Source organism: Peromyscus leucopus, chromosome 4, assembly GCF_004664715.2.
Source record: "Peromyscus leucopus breed LL Stock chromosome 4, UCI_PerLeu_2.1, whole genome shotgun sequence".
NCBI lineage: Eukaryota > Metazoa > Chordata > Mammalia > Rodentia > Cricetidae > Peromyscus > Peromyscus leucopus.
In genome coordinates this window covers 134781556-134797205 of record NC_051066.1, presented here as the reverse complement: position 1 = coordinate 134797205, position 15650 = coordinate 134781556, and the positions used below count along the sequence as shown (strand labels likewise).

The following is a 15650-nucleotide window of genomic DNA, read 5'->3' as shown; positions in this document are numbered from 1 at the left end:
AGCCCTCGGGCTGCAATGTTCCACAGCCAGAGAATATAGGAAAATAAGAAAGACTCGCACCCAGGGCCATGAAGACCCCGAGAAGCAGGTAGTCTTCCTGCCCACAGCCTAGTCTCTTCTCTTCCTGTGAGACCCCTTTGTGATCCTGAGTTCTGTGTTTCGAGGGTGCGAGCTCCTTGCACCGTCCAGGTTGCCGGCCCTTGAATAAATCGGATTTCCTACCCACCAGCTCTCATTTCCCAAGGACCAGCTTCCGGGAGGGGAGCGGCCTGCCTCTGGGTCTGATTCGGTGACAGAGCTGCAGAAATAATGGGAAGTGTCATTTCCAATGACTCTATAGCGTAAGGTTCTACGCCTTACAATAATCAAGATCAAAATTATCAAGGAGTTATGAGGGTTGCTCCTGTTAGTTGGGTAGGATTGTGGGTATTTGGGGCTCACCCAGCACACACATGACATTGAATTTTATATTTTATTGGGTACTGGGATGTAGTCCTGGATGGATATATATATATATATATATATATATATATATATATAATTTTATTATCTTTACTTACTGTAAATATATATATATATTTACAGTAAGTAAAGATAATAAAATTTCACAGCAGGAAACACAATTTACAGTAGGGATGGTCCTGTGTTTTTGGCTTTCACCCCATCATTTCCAATATTTATAACCTTTGCTCCACCCTTGTCTCAGGGACCACTCCCATGTTTCCCTGGGCTCCCAGAATCCCTTGCGCCTTCCCAGCATGGTGGTAACTACACTAGCTTTGTGGCAACTGAGGTCACTTACAAACATGATTACAGATCCTCTGGTGTTCTTCGAGCCTGGGCTGGAGAGGTGGTTCAGTGATTAAGAGCCCTGGCTGCTCTTCCAGAAGGAGCTGGGTTTCATTCCCAGCACCCATTTGGTAGCTCACAACTGTGTGCAACTCCAGTCTCAAGAGATCTAATTCCCTCTTCTGGCTTCCTCAGATGCTGCACACATGTGGTGCATAGGACATATAGGCAGGAAAAATAACCATACACATAAAACAAACAAACAAACCCTTAAAGGTGGAGCCTGTCCACGTCCCACGGACTTGGGATGCCTCAGAAACTGCATCAGACTGAATGTGGAGGGGACAGGGGTGTGGCTGCCGTGGCTCACAGGAAGGACTGAAGGCATTGGGGTTAAGATGAAACTCTGCATGTGCGACCCCACGGTCCAGGACTGTCTGCTCCATGTACTGCATTGTCCTTGTCATGGGGCAGCCCCTCATGTGGGGCCTTCGTCTCTGGGCCCGCCGCCAGCCTGGTCATTTCCAGATGACGACGTATGTCTTCCACCCTGTGGCTGCTGCTAAGGATTGATGGGGATTAGGAGGAAGCCGTGTTTAGCGAGGGTCTGTATAAGCCAGACCCTTATTGGTCAAGCTTGTACTCCTTCCTGTGTCTGCCCGGTCCCCTAGGGTGTGCATTCTAATCTCTGGTGGGTAACTGATGTAGCTCATGGTCACCAGCAAGCCCTGGGTCCAAGGCTGTGGGATTCCATCCCAAAACACTGGTCAAGGAAGACCTGTCTGAGGACGTGACAAGCCAGGGCCACGCACTGGGAGAAGAAGAGCTGTCCCAACGATAGGGACAGAGGCTGGGGAGCAGGATAGAGCTCACAGGCATGTCCCCAGGGTCCCCAGGGAGCCTCTGCTTCCCTATAATCTGGCCAGAGCAGTGTGTTCCTACCATGCCCAGCTCCTTCCTTGTGACCTTGAGCAGCCTCATCCCAGGCCTCGGTTTCCCCTGTGTGAAGTGCTGGGACTGAACAGGAGACTCCTTTGGGCTTTGCAGCTTAGAGAACAGAGAAACACCTTCGGGAGAGCGGGCGACTTGGTGGGGATAGGAATTCATTCTTCCCATTTCAGGTGATTTGAGGACAGTCCCAGAGTGGAGCTCTTGTGGGAATGGGAAATTCCCACAGCAAGGACCTTTGGACCTCAGAGCTGCCAGCCAGTGTGCAACTGCCCCAGGTCCAGACTGCTCCCCCACACTGGCTGGCACTAATGCTGATGTTGGTGACCCCGGAGTCTTTCTTCCAGCAGGCTGTCTACCCACATCCACAGAAGTGGTGGCCACACCCTCTTCCTTGTTTGCAAATGTGTTGGCTGGAAATTCCAGGAATGGGATTTCACGGTGCGCAGAGTTCACAGTAGGAAGTAGTTGAAGGATAAACATTGAGTGAATTTTATAGGCCTAAGGCCTGGCTCTGTGTTCTTTATGACTTAGTTTCCTCATCTAAACCTGGGCTCAGCCAGAGGACCGAGTGCATGAGGTCAGAGGTCAGCCTGGTAGGGGTCATGTTTTCCAGGTTCACCCAGTGTCCTGTGGCTTAGATACCCAGTTTCTCTCTTGCTTCCAGGATGCTCACCCTGACTTGAACTCCTTCCTGAGCTTGTGCCCCCCCTCTGTAAAAGCGCCTCATTCCGGTTCCTGCCTGGACTCTGATGGACAGCTTGCTGCCACTGAGCCTTGCTTCTGGACTTCGGGACCCCGGGGGGCAGAGCTCTCAAGCCTTTCCAAAGGCTTAGCTGGTGTTTGGGGAGCAGTAACCACCGAAGACAGAAATGTAAAAATCCCAGCAGTCGTGCCCCGCCAGAAGACCCAGGAGCGCTGGAGAGGGCTTGATAGAGGTGACATGGTGGTACTGCTGCGTCTGTGGTGGCTGGGTTGGCCAAGGAGGCACAGAAGGGCAGTGCGAGGAATGCCAACAAGACATTCGAAGAAGGCAGCGAAGCCCAAGTCCTGCCTCTCTCTACTCCCTTGAGGTTCCCCTCTGTGCCCCTGCCATGAAGGCAGGGGCCTGGGACCTGAGGTTTATGGCACAGCACCGGAGAGGTCATGCAAATGTAAATTCTGGCTCTAACCCACTTCGTGCTGCTTCTGCTTGGAGAATGGGGACAAGTGAGGCCCCAGCCCCCAGTCCCAGCCATTCCAGGCTCCCCTTGCTCTTCGCTGCTGCTTTCCACACTGGCTCTCTCCCACACTCCTGAGAACACGGGCTCCTCTTGGAAAACAATGATGTCATGAACACCACAGCTGACTCTCTGCGGGGTACTTTGGGGCACGGGAAATATTTGGGACTAGGGAGGCAGCCCCTTCCTAGCCCAATCTCTCTCTCTCTCTCTCTCTCTCTCTCTCACACACACACACACACACACACATTCTGCACATGTACAAACCTTGAGTCACACCGATTTATAAAATAATACCAATACCAATAACACCAGAGATGATCTCTTTGGATCGAAGACTGTGTCACCTGTGAGGGGTGTTGGGGGTCCTGGAACAGAGATGGCCACACTGGACACACAGCCCTCATGGCTGGAAGTAAGTCATTGTCCCACAGTGGGCATCACTTCAAATTCCAGCAGAGGCCTCCCGGAATTTCTCAGCAAGAACAGGTTCTTTAACATTTGTCCACAACCATCCTTCCTTGAATTCAGACAACCTTTGGTTTTTAGGGGGCAAGGACTGAGCCTGGAGAGGGAGAAAGACCACACTGTCACATGGGAGCAGTTCCTGAGCCATAGAGGACAAGCACATCTGAGCCTCCCGCACACACAGTGGCTTTGGGTCACTCAGCTGTGGGACCAACTCCAAGCTCCTTTCAAGACATAGTTCTTGGGCACCTAGTGTATGAGGAGCGGTGATTGGTCAAGGTCCCAGCAGTGTGGTGAAAACTTGGCATTCCAGCTGAGAGAACTCGAAACCAGAGAATCAAATGACTGCCTGAGGCCACACAGCTGACAAGTGGCAGAGCTGGGATTTGAACCCAAGGTGCCTGGGACCACAGTTCATGCTCTTAATTCTGTCCAGGGAGCTTATCAGTAGTACCACAGGTTCCTTCCAGCAACCTTAGCTGAAAAAGAGGTCAGGATTTTATCTCCTGTTTTCAAAGACAAAAGAAGCTTCAAGAGGCAAGTGACATTTGTGAAGTCACACAGCATGGGGGTTGGGGGAGGAACCCTGGGTTGGTGTTTGAAACCAGGCCCGGGAACTCCATGGCTGGGGTTCCGAACATTGAGCTGAGCCCAGGCCTCATGACCTCTCTGAGGTCTCATGATGTCTTCTAGAACATGAGGTGCCCTGTCTAACTTGGGCATTGTTGAGGGGACCAAATGGGATGAAGAGCCAGGCCTGGTCTCCTCCTGCCACCAGTGAGATGCGGCAAAATGGCAAGCCAGGGGCTGGTCTTCTGTGGCCAACCTCGCCCTCTCTCCCCACACGGCACCTCTCCCCACCTGTTATAAATCAGTGCTTGACCCTCTGGGGAGCTGCTGCAAGGGGGAGCATTCAGTCATCCTGGGGTGGACAATCCCTTTTGCTTTTTAATTTTAAAAATAACTTCTTGACATTATATTTTACTGTATCGGTTTGGCATCATGGTGATGAACTACCTGATATAAACAGCTGAAGGGAGGGATGATTTAATTCCGCTCACGGTTTCAGGAGTGTCATTCCATCATGGCCAGGAGGGCGTGGTGGAACAGGGCAGCTGATGTCATGACAGACAGGAAGCAGAGAAAGATTGTAGGTCGGCCCAGAGAAGCAGCCCCAAAGACATGTTTCCAGTGACTTGCCTCTCCAAGCATGCCTCATCTCCCACCTTCCACACTGCCCCCAACCATCACAGTTGGAATCCATTAGGAAATTCATCCATCCACTAGGTCAGAGCTCCTATGATCTAATCCTATCTGGAAACACCCGGGATACACTTTACCTGTCTCCTGTTGGTTAATCTGAATAGGTTGACAGCATTAACCACACATAATACACTCCATAAGACTCACTCATGCAGAGCATGTGGTCTGGGGGTCTTGGTCTATCACAGAGCATGGCAGCCACACTGCCATTTAACCTGAGAGCCTTTCAACCCTGGAAGGAACGTAGGGCACACCGGAGGTTATTTGCACCAGGAGGTCCCTGCCTGGAGGAGAAATGACTCAATTACTTTGCAGATGACTGATCTGGGTCTGTGTTGGGGAACATGCCTCTCTAATTCAGACCATGCTGCTGTTTTCCCTGACACTGGAGAGATGTTCTTGGGGGAACTATGTGCTCCACCTGCCCATTTAGGGCCTAGGCGTGACTGTTCTTCAGAGGGTAAAGCAGAGATTCTCATATATGTTGGAAAGTAACCAGAAAGCTCAGGAGAACCTTAGCTAATCACCACAGGAATGATGGGAGAGAGGGTGAAGGAGCAGAGGGCTGTGTCTCCATGTGTAGCGGCCCAAGGAGAGACTAAAAAAATGAGTTGGGCCGAGTGGTGGTGGCACTTGCCTTTAATCCCAGTACTCAGGAGGCAGAGGCAGGCGGATCTCTGAATTCCAGACCAGCCTGGTCTACAGAGTGAGTTCCAGGACAGCCAGGGCTGCACAGAGAAACTCTGTCTCAAAAACCAAAAGGATTGGATCTCTCTGTCTGTCTGTGTGTCTGTCTGTCTGTAGGCATGTGCACGTGCATACAGGTGCCCACAGAGGTCAGAAGAGGGCATCAGATCACCTGGAGCTACAGTTACTGGAGGTTGTAAGCTGCCTGAGGGGACCTGAACTCTGGTCCTCTGCAGGAGCAGCCGGCTTTCTCAGTGGCTGAGCCGTCTCCGCACCCTGGATTGTGTCGCTCTTGTGCTCAAACCCGCCCCCCCCCAAGGGCTTCCCTTAGCTTTAGAGACCAAAGCAGCCTCATCTCACACGGTGCCTTCCTTACTCTCCTCCTTCCAGCCTTCCTGGCTGCCCTCTGGTCCTAAGCCAGGTCCTCCACTAGCCATCAGCGAAAAGAAGCAGGTGGACACATGAGAGGTGTTTAGGACAGAAGTTTCATGGGCTCCAAGGAGGGCAGAAGTGTAGGAACCCCGGCTTTGCTACCAAGCGGGGCTTGTGACTGGCAGTGACCTAATCTGAAAGACACAAATGAGTCCCAGGATGAGGGGAACGGAATGTACTGAAGACTGAATGAGATCCTCCTGGGCTGGGCTGGCCCTGTGGGTTTGGGTTAGCGGCCCTAGAACCTCAGCCTCCATGTAACAGAGTCATGACATCAGCAGGTGTGTGCATCCTTCTTTAGGAAGGTCACTCATCTACTCTCCACCCCACCTCCCCAAACACTTCTCTCCATCCTGGCCATCATCAGCCTGGCTGAAGTCTGAATTCCGGACCTCTCCTTCTGATCACTCTATTCCACTTTTGCCTTTCCAAAGCTTTCAGATGTCACTGAAATACCATTTTAAAATCGAAACTGATTATGGTACCCAGGCTCCATCGCTTGCTTCAACCTTTAGATGTATTCTTGTTCATCATCCTGGTCTCAGATCAAAGGTCCCCAGTCCAGAGAGGCCTTGGGGTCATTTGATCTGTATAAAGTGCATCAAACAGGCTTGGGTAGTCCCATCAGATATCTTGAGGAAAGGAATGTCCCAAAGCCCCCAGCAGGATCCAGCACCAGTCCTGGAGAGCTTGGGATTGATGGCTCCCACATCAGGGCCTGGAGATCATAAGATGTGCTAAGTACCCTAAACAAGAACTGCATACCCGGGCCTGTGTCTTGCTGAAGTACAATCAACTTTTCGGGTCATGTGTTCAACAGCGCCACCACGTGGTAGTGAGGAACAACAGTCAGCATTGGCCACAGGAAGCCAATAGGCTATACAGGAGTGAGGCAAAATAGTGGCGCCATGTAGTAATGACAGGAACAATAGCCCAGTAGACACAGCACCTCTCAAAACTGCAGGACCCTAGAAAACCAGGCTCATCCTTTCTGATTAAGAAAGACCCGAGGACACTTGCAACAGCAGGACTTTGTGCTAACATAGGTGTCGGGGGACTCAAGAGCGTATGTGCAGGCCTTGCTGGCTACAGCCAGTGAGTGCACTAATGAATGGACAAGAAGCCACACCAGCACACAGAATATGCAGGAGGAAAAAAAAACCAGATGTTTTTGCAAAGTCCAAAGTAATGTCACAGTTCCGGCGGAAATGCCAATGCTGGAGGGGCTTCTCTGAAAGAGGTGTGGGGCCCTGGCATTCAAACCTCCCTCTTTTCCTGGGCTCAACTTCCACTAGCTTGGGTTGTTTCTAGAGCTGAGCTTGGGAAGTGAGCAAGGGGTTGGGGGGAGGGGCAGGGCCGAAGATGAAAGGATTCCTGGAGCAGGCAGGCTATCCTGCCAGTGCGGTGGCCCCCTGGGGAGCGGCTGCAAGCTCCCAGGCCCAGGTGATCTCTCAGGTCCGGTGGACATCCGCTCTGAGCACCAGGAAATTCTGGGGAGAGACAGACACCATGAGCGCAAGTGCACCCTTGCTGCTGGGTTGTGATTTAAGAAGGCGACCTGGCTCAGAAACTGTGTCAACACACAAGGTCTCAGAGAGTGACAGATGAAGACACTCCACGTCACCTCTGGCCTCCACATGCATGCACACACACATGTTCACATGCACATATATGTGCATCCACACACATTCACACACACAATGTGCAAGCCACACACATACACATATTTAAAAAAAGAAAACTTGGGGGGGGGCTGGCTAAGACGGGGGCAGAGTAAGGCCATTCTGTTTGAGAAAGGCAGGAGGCAGTGGGACCCTAGGGTGTCAGCAGAGGGTCTGTGTGACTGCAGTGACAGGCGGAGACCCTGTCAGCAGCTTTCCTGGTAGGGTTTTTCTCGGGCACCTCGGGGCCTCCCTTGTCATCCCTGACCTGCAGCAGCTCAAAAGACCTGGTTCCAACTAAGGCTAAAAAATTACTCTCTACCCAGAGTGTCCTTCCCTCTGTTTCTAAGTGAAGAAATTACATTTTTGCTGGGGGAGGGGGGTCTTTTTTTTGTTTTTGGATGACCTTGATAAAGTTCAGGAACAGAGATGCTGGGAGGGTGGGGACAGATTCCTCTGCTCTGTCGCCTGTTTCCCAGTCCCCCTGGACTAGGCCTTAGAGAGAGGAACTTGGTGACGCAGGACTTTCTCCTTATGGCCCCCATGTCAGAAAAGCAAGCTGTCAACAGAGGCGGGAACTCAGGGCCAGGTCAGGGCTTCCCTGTGAGGTTATGGGTTTTGGGGGGTGTTTAGGGATGAAGGGTCTGGGGCCTTGGGGTGCAGACACTGAGGAAGAAAAGTGGCCGACATGTACAGCACAGAGGAAGGCTGGTCCCACGGCTGGGAAGCTGGGTGGTGGCTGCTGGGCTTGAGGGGTTACTGAGTGTGACCAAGAATGCCAGTAATATGGGGAGAAGATGCCTGGGGAGGAAGGCTGGGATTGCTGGTATGCAGGGGTGGGGGACAGAACAAGAAAGGGAGACTGGAACAGTTGAGAAAAGGCTCCAGGAGCCCAGGGGCCTGGAAACTCAGAGGAAGGTACGCAAACCTCAGGGTGTCCCACGCCTGCAGGATAGGCTGGGGAGAACTCTGTAAATGTACCAGGATGAGGCTGGTACATCAGCAGCACGCACCATGCTTTAGGTGACAGTTTCCTGTGAAAGACTACACTTCCCAGCTTCCCTTGAGGACTCCAGAAGTAATTTCCATCCCTATAAGAGGTTGCATCCTATCTCCTCCTGTGGGCATTTGGCCATCCGCACATGGGGGTGACAAAGACGCCCCCATCTGTGCATGAACACGGTCCCACCTCAGGTCAGACCAAGCCTCTCTTTCTTCTGCCCTCTCTCTCTACAGCAGCTTTTTAAAAATAATCTGATATCAGGCACTTAGACACATTCACCTAAAAAGAACTGTGTGTCTACTTGGTGAACCCACGTTTACAGAAACAAGCGACCATGGCATAAAAGCGAGGAGCCTGTCTCAGACCGTGAGCTTCACTTAATGCCCAGGTTTCCTAAGCACCAGCTCTCCTTGTGTGCTAGGATGTGGTGAGGACAGGAAGGGCTCCGTGCAGAGTGTGGCTTGGCAGCGGTGGGCGGCTATTCTCATGGGACATTTGGTGACCAGAGACCTTGGGGACTTACCTGGTAGGACTGAAACATGATGTTGTTGAGCTTGACCTCAGCAGGCAAAGGGAGAGGAAAACCTCTCCGCAGCCTCTCTGTGGCGTGAGACAAGAGAGGGGAGTGAAGCGGGGCGGGCACGGGTTTGCATGCCGGGAAGGAAGGTTGACCTGGTGTCTGTGCTCGGCCCCTTGTCCTCCCTTGGCCCCCAAGGCCACATGCAGGACCTCTGTGGGCCTCTCCCCAGTGACTTCCCTCCTGAGGGTCCACACCTTAGTGAAACCAGGGGCCGCATAGACAGAGCATGGACCTGGGATTGGGGGGGGGGACGGGGGGGGGTCTGCGCACAGAGCTGCTCTATGCTGCAGATAAAGCTGTGGATGGGCAGTAGCTGGGATGAAAAACCCTGGCACCCCATAAACTGAGATGGAACTGTGGTCTGGTGCAAGGAATAGTTTAGTAACCTGGGTGGCTTGGGTCAGACCCAAGGAATTTGTCATAGACCCATCTTTCCCATGAAGATGAACTTGGGTAGGTCAGTCTCGGGGCTGCTGGTGTGAACCCCGGCTGGGGATAGATTAGTTTTACACCACCCTGAAAAAGTCACTCAGTAATCCACCACCACCATCACCTCACACCTCATAAGGGAAAGGAGCAGAGGAGGAGCCCAGGGCATGTGAGTTCCTTTTGTCCTCCCAACTTTTGGGTCAGATGTCATTTGGGGACATTTGAGGGGCCCATTCTCTGCCCTCTAACCTGGGCCAGGAATCAGGACCTGCAGACAAGCAACCCCACCGTTCTGACCAGGACTGAAAACCATTGGTTTCTCCAAAGCTTCTTACCGTTGATCTTGGGTACCACCAACGTGGGCATGAGGTAGTTTATGACAGCCTGCAGTAACTCCACCTTCGGATGGGAAAGGTGGGGTGGGGCTAGGTCATCAGGGCAACTGCCCTTCAGGGCCACCTCCTCTCCCTGCCCCCCCCCCCGGCTCTCCACAGCCTCCCAGCCTGGAGAAGCACCCAGAGCAGGAGCAAGTGACAGGAGACACCAGGAAAGGGACTATGAAAGGCAGCTTTTCAGGACTCTTCCACAGTGGCCAACAAAAGCCTTGCAAAGGAGCAAGACATGGGGCATGCCTGGGATTCAGAGGCTGAGGCAGGAGGATCATGAGTTTGAGATCAACACAGACTCCTGAGACCCTGAGCCCTGACTCAAAACAAACAACCAAGCCAGGCACGGTGCCTTTAATCCCAGCATTCAGGAGCCACAGGCAGATGGAAGGTGGACCTCTAAGAACCTGATCTACATAGTAAGTTCCAGGCCAAGTTACAAAGGTAAAACCTTGTCTCAAAATCCAAAAAGCAAAGGAGGAGGAGGAGAAGAAAGGAAGGAAGGAAGGAAGGAAGGAAGGAAGGAAGGAAGGAAGGAAGGAAGGAAGGAAGGAAGGAAGGAAGGGGGAAGGAGGGAGGGAGGGAGGAAGCAAGGAAAGAAGGCAGGCCTTTATTTCAAATGCGTGTTTTTGGGGCAGGAACGGGCCTCATGCATCCTTCCTATGAGGGGTTGGGTTCGGAGAAAGCAATAACATGGGATGAAAGCAAAACCTGAGAAGCAGGAGTCTTTCCACAAGACAACTGAACACAAACAATGAACTAAGGGAACTACTGAGTCCAACAGCAGGGGGACTCACTTGGGGGACAGGCGCTACTCTGATACCAAGAAGTAGCAGGGAGCCATTAAACAGGATAGTGTAGAAATGCAACCACCAGCACAGGGCTGGGCCAAGGTGTGAGGCAGGAAAAGGAGGCTCTCAGAACCAAGGCATTCTGAATTTTAATTAAAGACGCATACTGAAAAGCCAGGAAGGCTATATTCTAAATCACGAACCGAATGCTAGGAATACAAATAAGTTTCACTGCTTGGGTTTGCAAAAGTGCAGGTTTCCGGGTGCTTAGTGCTGCATATGTGTTGTTTTGAGAATACTGTAATTAATTAATTAATTAATTACCCGAACCCACATCAGGATGCCTGCCTTGAGCAGTGACATTGAACCCCACATTTAGGGTTGTCACCGAGAGGGGCACACTAACTTCTTTTTCTTGAAGGTTTTCTAGTTTACTGAGTTAAGGCTGAGTGTTTCCATCCTCACTGGTTACTCTCCTAATAAGAATATGAGAGATGTGTCGTAAATGCGTATGCTTTTGTTTCTGGAGTCATCGCGCTTGCTTCCCAGGCTGTGCTCCCGGGGGCACCTCGGTTCTGTGCCCTCCGAGCTCTGCATCATTTTCTGCAGGAGCAGAAGTTAGTTCCCAGCCGGAGTCAGCCTGGGCAGGGGAAGCTGGAGGAGCCCCTGGAGGGGAGGGGCAGGCTGGCCTTCTGTTTGCTACGATCCCAGAGGGATTCTTAGCAGACTCGGATTGCAGGCTGGGACCATGTGATTCTGGAGCTGGGGGCTCCAAGGCCCTCAGTGGGGAAGGCAGGAGCTCTGCAAAGCAGCGGGAAGCAGGGCTCCGCCAGGGCTCCAGGAGCCTCAGCCTCAGTGGAGGTACACTGTGTGAGGTGCCACACTGATGGGACTGTGGGCAGGCCTGAGGGAGAAGGGACAGCCCTAGAGCAGCCAAGTGGCCAGACCTCTTCTAGGTCATTCAGTCACTCAGCCACAACCCAGATGCCACCACGATGCCTTCCCACAAACATCTGCTCCCATCCGTTCCGTCTAAGCCCCCTCCAAATCCCTCCTCCAGCCCACCCTCCTTCCTCTGCTCCTAGCCTCACACCCCCTGGGGGCACACTCTTGTGTCCTGAGGCTGTTCACCTTGTCCAACCACAGGGCCCTAAGAGTGGCATAAACCACAGCTCCCTGTTCCCTGACAGGTTCCCCGAGACTGCTTCCTGTCCTGGAACTCCATCTTCTCTCCTCCATTTTAGCTAGCGGGCCCTGGGTGATCCAGTCCCAGCCTGCTTCACCGACAACATCTCCGGTCCTCTACTAATTGTACACCAGCCACCCTAGTTTCTTACATTCCCCACACATGCCAAGATGTTCCTGTCACAGGGCTGCTGGCTCATACTCACAGCCAAATATCACCTCCTCAGGGTGGCCTTCCCTGATCTCACTCACCTGCCTCTTTCTTTGAGACATGGTCTCTCTATGTAGCCCTGGCTGGCCTAGAACTTACTACGTAGACTAGGCTGGTCTCAAACTCACAGAGATATGCCTGCCTCTGCTTCTCAAGGGCTGGGGTTAACGAACTCATCTTGATCTCATAGTCTAATATCTAGGAACGGGGGTGGGGGTGGGGTAGGGGGATGGGGCTCAGTAAAGTAATTAATTTGTCCCTTCAACAAACACCCCAGGCCGTTCTTTTGGGTGCGTTTTTTTGTCCCAGTGGAATTCCAGCACACGAGCTCAGGTGAGGAACGAGTGAGTTCCAAGAGGGACGTGACTGGCCTGGGGCTGCACAGTTTATGCGGGGCAGGGACTCCGGCTCAGCTTGCCTGCCCACAGGGCAAGCTTTGTAGGGCTGAGCCAGGGGCTTCCTCAGCAGGGCCCCGACTCACCTTAAAAGAGCCGAAGTCAGAGCGCTTCAGTTCCAGCATCAGCCTGCAGGGAGGGGAGATGAGGTCATCTGGTGGCCTGAGTGGCCCAGGACCCACCCATGGTCACCGCCCAGGCTTCGGACCCAGTGTGCTTTCCCAGCATGCCCCAGGCTCTCCCTTGGGGGGACTCATACGTCCCCAGAATGGTTAGTGTTGCTGACCAAACCCTAAGCTCCAAGCACAGTCCACATCCCCTGCTCAGTGCTGAAAAACATGCTGCCCGGTGGGAGCTGGTCCCAAGGCTTCTAGAATAGCAAGTGAGTGTCTCTCTCTTGCCTCATAGGATGCTGCCTGTGGGGACAGCCTACCGGGAATGAAGCCAAGCCCCAGGGGACAGCAAACCGAGAGGCAGAGTGACTCAGGGTCCCAAGGACATCACTGGGGCACATGGCTCTACTCAGCCTGGAAGCTTCAGGCTTGTCAGTTAAGCTGAACCCGCAGCCTGCTCACTAAAGCCAGGCCGTTCCGAGTAAACTGGGACACGCGGTCACTTATGTATGAGCCTGGGTGAGTCACTTGTCTCTGAGCATCAGTCTGGTTTCTTGTTTGGTTTGGCAGTGCTGGGAGGAAGACCCAGGGCCCCATACATGCCAGGCCAACACTCTACCACCAAGTCATATTCCCGGTCCTTTTCAGCTTTGTTTGGAGACAGGGTCTCACTAAGTTGCCCAGGCAGGCACCTGAGTATCCAAGTGGCCACCACGCCTGGCTTTGAGCAAATGGGCAGTGTGCGCACTGCACACCGTCTGAGGCTTGGTCAGGAGGACCAAGGCCAGGGCTGGGTGCTGAGTGTGCGGGGAGGCCACTACTTTCCTACGGACCCAGGCACGGACGGGCACCCACCTCCTCCTGTCCCCACAGGCTTACTTTTCTAGCTTCACCTCTCCAACAAGTCTGTCTCCTTCAGCGTCCACCTCCATAGACGCGTTAGTGTTCTGCAAAGCAAGCGACCCAGGTAACTGGCCTGACCCCTGGCAGCGGAGGGCCAGCAGAGTGGCCATACCTCTGGGTCATAGCCACAGCGCCCAGGAAGCAGGGAGAATGGACTGTCAGCCTGGGATGGGGAGGAGGCACGGGCTGGAAGTCCTGGCTGGCCTGTGATCACATTAGCCACCCACCGCTTCACTCAGAAGCTACTAAGGAAGAGAAGGCCCACCTCAGCTCGCGGTCTACCTATGGTAACCCCGAATCAACCCATTTCAGCTGCCAAGTGAGCTTAAGCTTGAAGACGGGCAGATCGGCCACAGGTCTCTAGCGCCCCCTGCTGGGAGGCTGTAGACCTCCTGTAGGTACACCACAGGCCTCTAGCGTCCTCTGCTAGGGGAGATGCTGGACACACACAGGGGCCACAACCGTTTGTTTGTGTAGCAACAGCGTGAGCCAGCCAATGAACACAAATCAGCAATGGAATGAAAACTTGAACAAATTAAGGGCTACGCAAATGCACAGATGAAGGAATACTCAGAAGATACGCGTGGCTGAGTAAGTGATGGATGAAGGACCCACTGAACAAAGGCTTAAGCAAAGGAATCCGTGAATAATTGAGTAAGTGATGGGTGTAGGGGCCGGAAAAGGTACAGCATATTTCACGTAAGAATGAGTAATCGACTTAATTAAAAACTGGACAAATAGGTGAATGGATGGATGAAAACAACACACACACACACACACACACACACACACACACACACACACACACGCATAACTGAGTCACCAAAGACAGGCTGCTGGGAACTGTTTTATGCCATGGAGGAATGAATGGCTGAGTGAAGAAAAGGACAAGGGAGTGACAGGCACACATAAATAAGCAAACACACAGAGGACAGCTGGTGATAGGTGCCTGTGGGAGTGTGAGCAGGTGAGTCGCTGTCTCTGGGCCCAGGCTGTAGAGTCCACAGTATTTGGGCTTGGATCTGGGTCCCCACCCAGCTTACCATGTGAAGCTGGAAAAGAGGGACCAGGGAGGAGTTTTGGAGCACCACAAAGGCCTGGGTCTCCAGGGCAGGGTCGAGCGAGAGGCCTGAGGGCTGTATGGTCAGGCGCGGAGGCTCGGAGGCGGTGATCAGTAGCTGCACCTCTGTGCTGGGGAACTTCATGGCCACCTGCAGTTTCCGGTACCAGTGACAAGCGACAGAGAGGTCCCTTTTTATTGAAAGTTCCTGAGACCCATGCAAGCTGTCCATCCTCCCCCCGCCCCCCCAGGCAATCCAGCCGAGGTAAGAGCAGCGACCACAAAGCCGATGTTCAAGACAGACCTCCTGGACACTTCTACCAGCCACACCTCCTCAGCCACCATCTCCTGGCCGAAATTTCTAGACACTATTGTAAATGAAATGCTTGTGCTCCTTTTCTGCAGTTCACATTATAGCCTAGAGATGGGCCTCTATGGAAGCCAGGATGAATGAGGTCATGAGTGCAGGGCTCTGAGCTGGGGGCTCTTCTCCTCGGAAAAAGGAACAGCAGCGCTCCCCTCTCCCTCCCCTCGGACTGGTGGCTGGCAGACTGTCCTTCCAGAACCCCAATCTTGCTCTTCCACCCCACAGAACTCTGAGGAATCGATTTCTGGCTTAAGCCATTCAGCCTGCAAAAGGAACCTGCCTGTCCACTGTCTACAGTAATCTCATCTACACAATGGTGTCACCGGCACAGGCTGCATGCATGGTTGGTTCATTTAACTGCCTTGTGCACCTGGATGGAGAATTCCTGTCTTCACAGCACTGAGAGAGGCAGGAAGCAGAGGAGCATGAAGGAATCAGGGAGGGGAGGGAGGTTCAGGGGCGGGGGGTGGGTGGGTGGTGGGGTGGGCAGAGGAGACAGAGGTGGGGGGACAGCAGGCAGGCAGTCTGTTCTGTTGGTCCCCAGCTCAGCAGAGATTTGAAGGATGGGTGAGCCCTGCGCCCGGCCTCACCCTCAGGGCATTGATGGGACACCTGGACTATCCCTGGGCTGGGCTACGCTGGGTCATCTCCACTCTCTCTTGCTGTCGGTAGGCCTGAAGGGGGCTCTCATCCTATCAAGAGGGTCCAGTCCACCCTGGCACGCTAGTGAGCTGAGTGAGGAGACAAGGCCTTCTTCCT

The 15650-nt window shown here is 53.1% G+C and overlaps 1 protein-coding gene and 1 long non-coding RNA gene across 3 annotated transcripts in view; one reads left to right on the top strand and one right to left on the bottom strand.

The window, feature by feature from the left end:
* Positions 1-6950: 6950 nt before the first annotated feature.
* The window catches only part of Bpi (bactericidal permeability increasing protein), a 24015-nt gene continuing 15315 nt past the window's right edge, over positions 6951-15650 (bottom strand). The window contains exons 10-15 of the mRNA XM_028889228.2: positions 14508-14675; positions 13441-13508; positions 12535-12577; positions 9816-9879; positions 8995-9071; positions 6951-7297 (exon numbers count right to left, since the gene is read on the bottom strand). Of these exons, the coding sequence (XP_028745061.2) occupies positions 7259-7297; positions 8995-9071; positions 9816-9879; positions 12535-12577; positions 13441-13508; positions 14508-14675 (459 nt within the window). The 3' untranslated portion in view covers positions 6951-7258. The remainder of the gene's footprint in view (positions 7298-8994; positions 9072-9815; positions 9880-12534; positions 12578-13440; positions 13509-14507; positions 14676-15650) is intronic.
* Positions 13547-15650, top strand: part of LOC119087907 — an 8153-nt gene continuing 6049 nt past the window's right edge. Inside the window, exons 1-2 of one of the 2 annotated variants that reach the window (XR_005091435.1) lie at positions 13547-14431; positions 14930-15234. This is a non-coding gene — a long non-coding RNA (uncharacterized LOC119087907). The remainder of the gene's footprint in view (positions 14432-14929; positions 15235-15650) is intronic. The other variant, XR_005091434.1, reaches the window with a different exon arrangement.